This window comes from Bubalus bubalis, chromosome 1 (assembly GCF_019923935.1).
Source record: "Bubalus bubalis isolate 160015118507 breed Murrah chromosome 1, NDDB_SH_1, whole genome shotgun sequence".
NCBI classification, from domain to species: domain Eukaryota; kingdom Metazoa; phylum Chordata; class Mammalia; order Artiodactyla; family Bovidae; genus Bubalus; species Bubalus bubalis.
In genome coordinates this window covers 10,997,436-11,009,927 of record NC_059157.1, presented here as the reverse complement: position 1 = coordinate 11,009,927, position 12,492 = coordinate 10,997,436, and the positions used below count along the sequence as shown (strand labels likewise).

The 12,492-nt window shown below is 40.2% G+C and overlaps 1 protein-coding gene across 1 annotated transcript in view; it reads left to right on the top strand.

The window, feature by feature from the left end:
- LOC102404621 (disintegrin and metalloproteinase domain-containing protein 5) overlaps nucleotides 1-9,844 on the top strand; it is a 109,204-nt gene extending 99,360 nt beyond the window's left edge. Inside the window, exon 12 of the mRNA XM_025278224.3 lies at nucleotides 9,579-9,844. Within this exon, the coding sequence (XP_025134009.3) occupies nucleotides 9,579-9,591 (13 nt within the window). The 3' untranslated portion in view covers nucleotides 9,592-9,844. The remainder of the gene's footprint in view (nucleotides 1-9,578) is intronic.
- Nucleotides 9,845-12,492: the final 2,648 nt, after the last annotated feature.

The following is a 12,492-nucleotide window of genomic DNA, read 5'->3' as shown; positions in this document are numbered from 1 at the left end:
CGAAGAGGCTGTCTTTGCCCCATTGCATATTCTTGCCTCTTTTGTCAAATATAAAGTACCCATAGGTGCATGGGTATATTTCTGGGCTTTCTATCTTGTTCTGTTGGTCTATATTTCTGTTTATGTGCCAGTTCCATACTGTCTTGATGACTGTAGCTTTGTAGTATAATCTGAAGTCAGGAAGGTTGTTTCCTCCAGCTCCATTCTTTCTCAAGACTGCTTTGGCTGTTCAGGGTCTTTTGTGTTTCCATGTGAATTGTGAATTTTTTAGTTCTAGTTCTGTGAAAAATGCCATTGGTAATTTGATAGGGATTGCATTGAATCTGTCGATTGCATTTGGTAGTATAGTCATTTTCACAATATTGATTCTTCCTACCCAGGAACACATCCGTTTATGTAATCTTTGATTTCTTTCATTAGTGTGTTATAATTTTCTGTGGGTAAGTTTATTCCTATATATTTAATTCTTTTTGTTGCAGTGATGAATGGGATCGATTCCTTAATTTCTCTTTCTGATTTTTCAGAAAATTGATTTTTCTATCAATCTGATAGATTGTTAGTATATAGAACTGCAAGTGATTTCTGTGTATTGATTTTGTATCCTGCAACTTTGCTAAATTCACTGATTAGCTCTAGTAATTTTATGATACTATCTTCAGGGTTTTCCATGTACAGTATCATGTCATCTGCAAACAGTGAGAGCTTTACTTCTTCTTTCCTGATTTGGATTCCTTTTATTTATTTATTTTTTCCTTCTCTAATTGCTGTAGTTAGGACTTCCAGAACTATGTTGAATAATAGTGGTGAAAGTGGACACCCTTGTGTTGTTCTTGATCTTAGGGGGAATGCTTTCAGTTCTTCACCATTGAGAATAATGTTTGCTGTAGGCTTATCTATATGGTCTTCACTGTGTTGAGATAGGTTCCTTCTATGCCTGTTCTTTGAAGAGTTTTCATCATAAATGGGTGCTGAATTTTGTCAAAGGCCTTTTCTGCGTCTATTGAGATGATCGTATGGTTTTTATCTTTCAGTTTGTTAATTTAGTGTATCACATTGAATTGTGTATACTGAAGAATCCTTGCATTCCTGGAATAAACCCAACTTGTTCATGGTGTAGGAGCTTTTTGATGTGTTGCTGAATTCTGTTTGCTAAAATTTTGTTGAGGACTTTTGCATCTATGTTCGTCAGTGATATTGGCCTGTAGTTTTCTTTTTTTGTGTTGTCTCTGGTTTTGGTATTAGGGTGATGGTGGGTGGCCTTGTAGAATGAGTTTGGAATTGTTCCTTCCTCTGCAATTATTTGAAAGAGTTTTAGAAGGATAGGTACTAGCTCTTCTCTGAATGATAGAATTCTCTTGTGAAGCCATCTGGTCCTGGGCTTTTGTTTTTGGGGAGATTTTTGATCACAGCTTCAATTTCAGTGCTTATAATTGGGTTGTTCATAGTATCTACTTCTTCCTGGTTCAATCTTGGAAGATTGAACTTTTCTAAGAATCTGTCCATATCTTTCAGGTTATCCATTTTATATATAGTTGTTCATAATAGTCTCTTATAATCCTTTGTATTTCTGCATTGTCTGTTGTAACGTCTCCTTTTTCATTTCTAATTTTGTTGATTTGATTCTTTTTTTTTTTTTTTTTGACTTTACAATATTGTATTGGTTTTGCCATACATCAACATGCATCCACCACGGGTGTACACGTGTTCCCCATCCTGATTCTTCTTTTTTCTTGATGAGTCTGGCTAAAGTTTTGTCAATTTTGTTTATCTTCTCAAAGAACCAGCTTTTATTTTTATTAATCTTTAGTATGTTTTTTTTTAATTTCTTTTTCATTTAGTTCTGCTCAGATCTTTATGATATCTTTCCTTCAATTAATTTTTGGGTCTTTTAGTTCTTCTTTTCCCAGTTGTTTTAGATGTAAACTTAGGTTGTCTGTTCGATGTTTTTCTTGTTTCTTGAGTAGGATTATATTGTTATAAACTTCCCTCTTAGAACTGTTTTTGCTGCATCCCATAGGTTTTGAGTTGTCATGTTTTCATTGTCATTTGTTTCTAGAAATATTTTGATTTCCCTTTTGATTTCTTCAGTAACCTGTTGGTTATTTAGAAACGTGCTGTTTAATCTCCATGTGTTTGTGCTTCTTACAGTTTTTTTCTTGTAAATTGATATCTAGTCTTATAGCGTTGTGGTCAGAGAAGATGCTTGATATAACTTCAATTTTCTTAAATTCACTGAGGTTTGATTTGTGACCCAAGATGTGATCTATCCTGGAGAATGTTTTATGTGGCCTTGAGAAGAAGGCTTATTCTTCTGCATTTGGATGGAATGTCCTGAAGATATCAGTGAGATCCATCTCATCTAATGTATCCTTTAAGACTTGTGTTCCCTTATTAATTTTCTGTTTTGATGATCTGTCCATTGGTGTGAGTGGGCTGTTAAAGTTTCCTACTGTTATTGTGTTACTGTCAATTTCTCCTTTTATATCTGTTAGTGTTTGTCTTATGTATTGAGGTGCTCCTGTGTTGGGTGCATTGATATTTATAATTGTTATGTCTCCCTCTTGGATTGATCCCTTGGTCATTATGTAGGTCCTTCCTTATCTTCTGTAATCTTTATTTTAAGGTCTATTATGTCTGATGTGAGGATTGCTACTCCTGCTTTCTTTTGCTTCCCATTTGCATGGAATATATTTTTCCATCCTCTCACTTTCAGTCCATATGTGTCTTTAGGTCTGAAGTGAGTTTCTTGTAGACAGCACATATATGGGTCTTGTTTTTGTATCCATTCAGCCAGTCTGTGTCTTTTGGTTGGAGCATTTAATCCAGTTACTTTAAAGTAATTATTGATATATATGTTCCTGTTGCCATTTCTTAATGGTTTGGGGTTGATTTTGTAGGTCTTTTTTCTTCTGTTGTATTTCTTGACTATATAAGTCCATTTAACATTTGTTTTTAAAGCTGGTTTAGTTGCACTGAATTCTCTTAACTTTTGCTTGTCTGAAAAACTTTTTATTTCTCCATCAATTTTGAATGAGATCCTTGCAGGTACAGTAATCTTGGTTGTAGATTTTTCCCATTCAGTACTTTAAATATATCCTGCCATTCCCTTCTGGCCTGCAGAGTTTCTGCTGAAAGATCAGCTGTTAAGCGTATGGGGGTTCCCTTGTATGTTACTTGTTGATTTTTCCTTGCTGCTTTTAATATTCTCTTAGTCTTTGTAAGTTTGATGAGTAGGTTTCTTGGCATGTTTCTCTTTGAGTTTATCCTGTATGGGACTCTTTGTGCCTCTTTGACTTGATTGACTATTTCCTTTTCCATGTTGGGGAAAATTTCAACTATAATCTCTTCAAAAATTTTCTCATAACCTTTCTTGTTCTCTTCTTTTTCTGGGACCCATATAATTCGAACCTTGGTGTGTTTGGTATTGTCCTAGAGCTCTTTGGGACTATCCTCAGTTCTTTTCACTCTTTTACTTTATTTTGCTCTTCAGAAGTTGTTTCCATCATTTTATCTTCTAGCTCACTGATTGGTTCTGCCATAGATATTCTGCTACTGATTTCTTCTAGAGTATTTTTAATTTCAGTCAGTGTATTGTTTGTCTCTGCATGTTTATTCTTTAATTCTTCTAGGCTGTTGTTAATTGATTCTTGCATTTTCTCCATTCTGTTTTCAAGGTTTTTGATCATCTTTACTATCATTATTCTGAATTCTTTTTCAGATAGCTTGCCTATTTCCTCTTAATTTATTTGGACTTCTGTGTTTCTAGTTTGTTCCTACAATTGTGTAGTATTTCCTGGCCTTTTCATTACTTTTTAAAAAAGGTACTGTGTTTGAGATCTCCTTTTCTAGCCTTCAAGTTTGAATTCTTTCTTACATTTGGTTTCTGCCCTCCTAAGTATGGTCCAGTAGTTTGTGTAAGCCCTGATTAGGGTGAGAGTTCTGCTATTTTTTTTTTTTTTTTTTTGTCCCCCTCTGATGGTCAAGGCTGAGTGAGGTGGTAATCCTATCTGCTGATGACTGGATTTGTATTTTTGTTTTGTTTGTTTAGCACCACCTGTGCAGGGTGCTACTGGTGGTTGGGTGATGCCAGGTCTTCTACTCAAGTGGTTTCCTTTGTGTGAGTTCTCACTATTTGATTAACTTTGTATGCCCCTTGATGAAATTGAAAGTGGAGAGTGAAAAAGGTGGCTTGAAGCTCAACATTCAGAAAACTAAGATCATGGCATCTGGTCTCATCACTTCATGGGAAATAGATGGGGAAACAGTGGAAACAGTGTCAGATTTTATTTTGGGGGGCTCCAAAATCACTGCAGATGGTGATTGCAGCCATGAAATTAAAAGACGCTTACTCCTTGGAAGGAATGTTATGACCAACCTAGATAGCATGTTCAAAAGCAGAGACATTACTTTGCCAACAAAGGTCCGTCTAGTCAAGGCTATGGTTTTTCCAGTAGTCATGAATGGATGTGACAGTTGGACTGTGAAGAAAGCTGAGTGCCGAAGAATTGATGCCCTTGAACTGTGGTGTTGGAAAAGACTCTTGAGAGTCCCTTGGACTGCAAGCTGATCCAACCAATCCATTCTAAAGGAGATCGGTCCTGGGTGTTCTTTAGAAGGAACGATGCTAAGCTGAAATTCCAATACTTTGGCCACCTCATGTGAAGAGTTGACTCATTGGAAAAGACTCTGATGCTGGGAGGGATTGGGGGCAGGAGGAGAAGGGGATGACGGAAGATGAGATGGCTGGATGGCATCACCGACTCTATGGACATGAGTTTGAGTGAACTCTGGGAATTGGTGATGGACAGGGAGGCCTGGCGTGCTGCAATTCATGGGGTCGCAAAGAGTCGGACATGACTGAGCAACTGAACTGATGGTTAGTTCTCTGGTAGTCTAGGGTCTTGGAGTCAGTGTTCCCACCCCAGTGGCTCAGGGCTTGATCTCTGGTCAGGAACGAAGATTCCACAAGTGGTTTGTTATGGCATTAAGTGAGACTAAAACAAATACCCAAAATGAGAAGCCAAAGATGAACCTCAGACAAATGTCAGTTACAAAATCAGGCAAATAATAATTAAAATAATGATATATATACCTATACATATACACTCATTAGTAAAATCAAAACAATCCAACAAAAATAAAATATAGTAGATTGACCTGCCGAACAAAAGAAACCAAAAATTATATCTACCAGTTAAGAACAAAACTAACTAAAGCACAAACTGTGAAACAAACTAAAGCAAGGTGCCAAGTGGGGAATAAAGCAATGAAAACAAAACTAATAAACATGTTGAGAGGAAGAAAGAATAGATATGCAAAGTTAAAGGTAGATAAGGAAAGTTTATATTCATTAAAGATTAACTGCAAGGGGAAGAGAACAGTAGGAAAAGCAAAGAAAAGAATAAATGGAGAAAAATATAGTAGGTTTAATAAAATTAAAAGAAAAAGAAAAGAAAAAAAAAGGAAGAAGCAGAAAAAAAAAAAAAAAAGAAAAAGGAAAACTCCACAGAACTGCAAAACCCAACATAGAGGCAGCGGTTTATAATAACAATAAAAAGTGTGACTGCATATACACATACACATATAGACTCATAAGCAAAATCAAAACAGTCCAACAAAAATAAGACAATAGATTGACCCATTGAACAAAGGAAATAAAAAATTGTATCTACCAGTTAAAAATGAAACTACTGCTGCTGCTAAGTCGCTTCAGTCGTGTCCAACTCTGTGCGACCCCATAGACGGCAGCCCACCAGGCCCCACCGTCCCTGGGATTCTCCAGGCAAGAACACTGGAGTGGGTTGCCATTTCCTCCTCCAATGCATCAAAGTGAAAAGTGAAAGTGAAGTCGCCCAGTCATGTCCGACTCTTAGCGACCCCATGGACTGCAGCCTACCAGGCTCCTCCATCCATGGGATTTTCCAGGCAAGAGTGCTGGAGTGGGGTGCTATTGCCTTCTCCAAAAAAGAAACTAACTAAAGCATAAACTGGAAAACAAAACTAAAGCAAGGTGTCAAGTGGGGAATAAAGCAATGAAAACAAAAGTAACAAATATTTTGAGAGTAACGGAAATAAATAAATAAATAAAGAATAGATATGCAAAGTTAAATAGAGCTACAGAAAAAAGATTTATATACATTAAAGATTAACTGCAAGGAAAAAAGAACAGTAGGAAAAGCAAACAAAGGAATAAATATGGAAAAAATAATAATAGGTTTTTAAAAAGTTAAAAATTAAAATTAAAATAGAGGAAAAAAAAAGAAAAAAAAAAAGGAAATCTCCATAGATTTCCAAAAGTCCAGTGTAGAGGCAGAAGTTTATAGGAACAAAAAATGTGACTGAGAAAGAGAAAAATAAAAGTCAAAAGCTTAATTAGATTTCATATTGCCAATAAAATCGACAACTACAATGGGGGGAGGTGGTGGGACAGGAAAAAATAGAAAAAACAAAAAAGTAAAAAAAAAAATCCAAAAGAGTCTACAGAACAAGTCAAAACACAAGAATAATAAATGTTCTTCTTGAGTCACTGCTGTCAGCGTCCTTTCCCTCGCTGGGAGTCACAGTCCACCTCACCTCCCTAGGATGCCCTCCAACACTGTGCTGGTCTCTGGACTTGCTGTGGGGGCAGCTCAGATTCTAATCTGCTCCAGTCCTGTGTGTTCTTGCCTCCAATGTCCACAGCTGTCAGAACTAGTGTGTTTTCTTTTGTGGGAGCTCTCAATGTCCTTTTATATATGTTCCATAGACACAGAGTCTGCCTAGTTGATCATGCGGATTTAATGTGCAGCTTGTACAGCTGGTGGGAGGGGTTTGGGTCTTCTTCCTTAGCCACACTGCCCCTGGGTTTCAACTGTGGTTTTCTTTCCATCTCTGCATGTGGGTCGTCCACTGGGGTTTGCTCCTGAGGCTGCCCTGGAGGACTTGGGTCTGGCCCAGTGAGGGCCAGGTGTGGACGTGGTACAGCTGCTTGGGTTGCAGGGGCTCTGGCAGCACCGGGGACTCAGGGGAGTTGGCAGCCAGGGCAGCATGAAATATAGTGCTCTAGAAGGGTATGGCAACCAGTATTGGCCAATATGCTCCAGTATCCTTGCCTGGAAGCCTGACAGGCCACAGTCCACAGGGTTGCAAGAGTTGGACAGACCTAAATGACCCTGTGTGTATAAAGGCAGGACATTTTTGCCTGTGTCAGCTCTGCCCCAGTGAGGGTTGAGCATGAAGTTGGCACAGCTGCTTGGCTTGCAGGGACCCTGGTGGTGCCAAGTGTGCAGGGACATGGACTGCCTCCACCACAGGAGTTATGGCTCTATCAGAGTCTTTTCCGAGCCTCTTGTAGCTGGGGATCAGAAGGCCTCTTTGGCCAGCTTTTCTTCATATCTCCTCCCATTCAGGCACTTAGAGGGCTCCCTTACTCGGGGTCCTTCTCTATTGTTCGGTGTGTCAGGCACACAGAGGGGCCCCCCTGGCTGGGGTCCTACTGTGTGGTCTTGCACATCAGTCACTTAAAGGGGCACCCTGTGTGGGGTCCTACTCTGTAGTTCAGTGTGTCAGGTGTTTGAAGGCCAGCCTCTCTATTGTCCAGCTGCTGATGCAGGCGTGTGCAGAGAGAGAGGCCGTGGTGATGGCTCCACCCCCTACACGTGACTCAGCCATATTGCCTTGCTTCCATGGCTGCCTGGCTTTCCTCCACAGGCTTTTCCCACCACAATCTCCTCCCTCACATCCTCTCAATCCGTCTCTCTGCAGTCAACAGCAGCCCTTGCCCTGGGATTTCTCCGCAATCCCTAAACTTCAGCTTGCAGCTGCTGCCCCTTCCAGGGGACCTGCGTCCCTGTCCAGGGTATGTATGGCTGTGGCAAGGACTGTCTGAGACTCATTCCATTTAGGCTGCCACAGATTGGCTGTTTTACTCTCAGCCTTAAGTGTTTTCCCTCTGACTCAGACAGATGCCCCGATGATGTGGGGAGTGGACGCCTGCTTCAGTTCCCCCGCCTGCAGAGGGCAGGTCCAGTCCTACTCACACTCCTGTTTTCCCCCCAGTTCCTTGTCCTACTGAGTTTTGCGTGCGTCTATTCTTTTCCTCTGGTCTGGGACTCCTGTCCACTCTCAGCTGGTGTCCTGCATGCACTTCTGTGTCTGAAGGTGTATTCCTCATGTATCTGTGGAGAGAGATGTACTCCACGGTCCACTTACTTCTCTGCCATCTTGTTCTCCGTAATGAGCTCTTTCTTTAATGAGAATGCATAGAAAGACAAATATGTAATATAATATTAATAGTAACGGATTAGAGGCACTTTTGAGGCTCTATTTATTTTAAGAAATGCTGAGTGTATTTTTACCTTCTCTTAACTCTCTCCACTGATTTTTCTGTTACGTTTGAATGTTAGATCTAGCCTACTGTTAATTAATTCTTGTTTTTTAAACATTATTTTCTTGGCTCCAAAAATATTTTATCATTTTTAGTTTTGTGCTGAGTTTTACAACAAACATTTTGACTTTATTTTATGCTTAAGCATTTCCATTAATCATAATTCTGAAGGATTACCTTAGATTTTAATGAGAGTAAGATCCTTTTCTGTCCAGAGAGCTTGCAATGCCTGTATCTTGCCATTACTCCCCTCTCTTGATTTATTCAATAAATTGTACATGATTGTGTATGCAAATCATTCTGCTTATTATAGTAGTAACAAGTAATAAACATTCATGCATTTTTTTATTCCAAAGAAGCTTTATTGCATTGAAACATTTTCAGTTTACAGAAAAATTGAGAAAAGAGTACAACTTTCCATATATTTTACACTCAGTCTTCTCTATTATTACCATCTAATATTAGTTGATAAGTTACAATTGATAAGGCAATTTAATATATTATTATTAACTAAGGTCCATACTGTATTCATATTTTCTTAGCTTTTAATAGATGTCCTTCTTCTGGCCCAGAGTCCATTCATGAGACATCATTATTTTTTGTTTAATGTTTCCTTTGGCTCCTCTTGGCTCTGATTAGTTTTTAAGTTTTTTGTTTTTGATGTCCTTGTCATTGTTGAAGACTATTGGTGGGGTATTTTTTAGTGTGTCCTTTCATGAGAATCTAAATATTCCTTTAAAACTATTCAAAACAATAAAAACTAACAATTAATATTAGCACCCAGGATGATCATTGTTAAATTATTTCAATATATAGATGTATAGACAGGTGTGTTCATGTGTGTTTGTGTTTTTATCCTTTATAGAATGTGATTGTACTTAGAAATATTGTATCTCTTTCTTTTTTGTTCTAAACTAAAATCAGTTTATATACTTAGAATGGAATTTTAGAGGCACTTTGCTTTATTGACCTAAATAGTTACCAAAAATTGATAAATAAGCACTTAGGATATTTTAGGAAGACATAAGACTAAGACTATTTGCAGCTGAGTTAACAGATGATTTTTTTTTCTGGAATTGATTATTATTTACTTGATCCTCTCTCTTCAGTTTCCATGCCTTTTAAATAAATTGCTTGTATTAGAAATATGTGGGCTCAAAAAAATAGTAACACTGTTATTTCATTTTGTGCTTTATCTTGTTTTCCCTTATAGCAACAGTCACTGACAGTCTTGCCCTATAGAGAGGATAGTACCAAATAAATCACCAGAAACTGGCCTAAACCAAGAAGGAAAACAAAAACAAACAAAAAAAAACAACAAGCATGTTTCTATGTCCCCTCTGTTGTCAGTGCTGAGGGTTTAAATTGTGAAATAATAAATCATCTGCACCTGAATCACCCTAATTATGTCTGGTGTTTTCTCTGTATTTTCAGTTTCAACTTCCGCTGTATCTAACTTGAAAAAGACTCTGAGTCAGCTAAAAGCAGTCAAAGACCCTCACCCCACAAAGCCCTGAGAGCCTGCCAGTTGTGTCTCAAGACCCCAGCAGAGAGAGTATCCCTTTTCCTTTCTGCTCTTTCAGTTGACCTGAAGCTCTCCCCCACTTTCCTCCTTCCTCCTTCATGGATTTCAGCTAGCCTATGACTTGTCCTAGTGGCATTTACTCAGGAGTTGTTGAATCCAGTCTTTCTCTTGTTACCACTTCTCCTCTTTCAAAGCTGTGTACCTGCTTTAGTGTGTTCAGATTCCTGTTTACCAAGAGGAGGTTTACCATGAAGCTAAGGGCTTCCCTGGTGGCCTAGACAGTAAAGAATCTGCCTGCAATATAGGAGACTGGGGTTCAATCCCTGGTTGGAAAGATCCTCTGGAGGAGGGCACGGCAACCCACTCCAGTATTCTTGCCTGGAGAATCCCGTGGACAGAGGAACCTGGCGGGCTACAATCCATGGGATTGCAAAAAGTCAGACATGACTGAGCGAGTAATACTTTAAAGGAAGCAAAAGCATCAGGGCCACTTACTTGCAAAGGTTCTTTTCAAAGTCATGAACCTAATTTTTATGCATTTTTTGAGAAATGGTGTGTTACTGGGGTCTAGTAGAGATGGAATATTTTACCATGGGACACCAGGTGGCCATCCATTTGAACTGCTCATTACGGTCTGCCAAGTCGTAGAGTTGGACTCCTGTGTCATTCAGCACAGGAGCAGTGGTGTTCCTCCTCTAGCTTGTGCGTGTGGCCTTATATTTGTCCGGGTCCAATCAGGAGATCAGGGATTACACAGTAATTTAAATAGGTAGTTTAATAATATACTCCATTGGAGAGCCATTATAAAGATATCATGAGAACTCAACAGGTATCTTAGGTCTGAGGGAAACTACCCAAGGAAGGATACGCTTGGAATAGTGGCCACTCTCCCAAGGCTGAGGTTCAGACCTCATTGGAGAAGGTGTAATTTCTACCTACTTGATGGCTTGGGCCAGAGGTGGTCCACAGACATGGAGAAAAGCAGAAAACATAACTCCAGCTGGTGCTGCTGAGAGAACCAATGCCACTTCATGTGCGAGCTGGAGTGTACGGTGCCTGAATCAGGGTCGGTGTGGGTAAACCACAACCGTTGCAGGGGTTGTACAAAGTCTGTGGAGGTGGTGCCGGCAGGAGCAAGACCTGAAGTCCATGATGCGGTATCAGTAGGATCCAAGAATGTGGTTACTGGACCCAGGGAGGCCAGCGAGATCACCTAAGGGAGACATACTCTGATAGCGTGAGCACCTGGGATAAAGCATCATTGGATGTCTTCTTAGGCCGCCGCTGCTCACGCCCTGTGCAGCAGGGAAAAAAGCCAAACACTGCACGTGGGCGGAGTCTGTTCTTCCTTCAATGTGCCTCTGGTGCCCTCTGCTGGCTAGTCTTACCATTGCCTTCACTGACGGAGAAAATAGTGTTCAATCCATTATTGCAGAGCAGGTAGTGAAACTGGAAATCTGGATCTGAGAAGGAATAAATGGGTCTAAACCAGAGATTTCTCTTTTTATCACAAGAACAATTGTTTAACTTTTAACCTACATTTTCCTTTTTTATTTTTTCTTTTGAGGCCACTTGTTGAGCTTCTCTAGTCAGTTTTTCTGTTTTCTTTTGGAGAACTATCCCTTTGGACCATGACAGAAGTTTGGCAGCTGTTGCCCTTTAATTCCTTGCAGAAATGCCAGCAAAGTTATTCCCTTCAGTCCCAGAGAGTCAAGTTTAGGATTCGCCAGAGTCATCATAATAGCTGAAGTGGCAGGCTTAAAGTATTGCATCTAATAATTGGTGAATTTAGGGCTGTTTAAAATTGTATTTCTGTTAGAAGTAAGGAAACCAGGTTGCTTCCACAACATTCCAAAATCATGAGCTACTTTAAAAGTATCATCAGTGTAAACAGTGGCAGTTAAATTTTCTCCCAGAGTAATGGAGCATGGACTAAAAATAACTGAGTGCATGCCCAGTTGGAGCAAATTATGAGCAAGACACAAGAGGACCAAAATCCTAACTGTCCCCATGTTTGGTAAGTCTGCCTTCCTGGCCCCTGGGGGCCTCAGGACCCTCATTCAGACAACACTTCCTTCTCCCCTTTGCCCCTTCCTTCTGACAGCTGCTACTGTCCCCTCTCCATCCTCTCCTTTTGTCCTGTCCTTCCGAGAGGTCGGACCGTGGTCGGCTACCGCATCACTCCTCTCAGCTTGTGGGACCAGCTCCCTCTGGCCACCAGTGGCTCATTTAGACCGTGACCAGCAGAGGTGGGAGAGGTTTGCCTCACAGCACACAGCCTTGGGGGCTCTTCCTGACCAGAGATTCATGAGGGTGATAGGGGAATCACCTCGTATCATGTCGTGGCCAGAAGTCCGATCGTCCCAATATCCTCATCTTTATTTTCCTGCTGGAGAGAGAAGCCCCGAGGGAAAGGGCTGAAGCGGCAGATTTCTGTGTTGTATGCATAGGCGTGAGTCCCACACACAACGTACAAGCTTCCCTGGAGGCTCAGTTGGTAAAGAATCTGCCTGCAATGCGGGAGACCAGAGTTTGATCCCTGGGTGGGGAAGATCCCCTGGAGAAGGAAATGGCAAACCCACTCCAGTATTCTTGCCTGGAG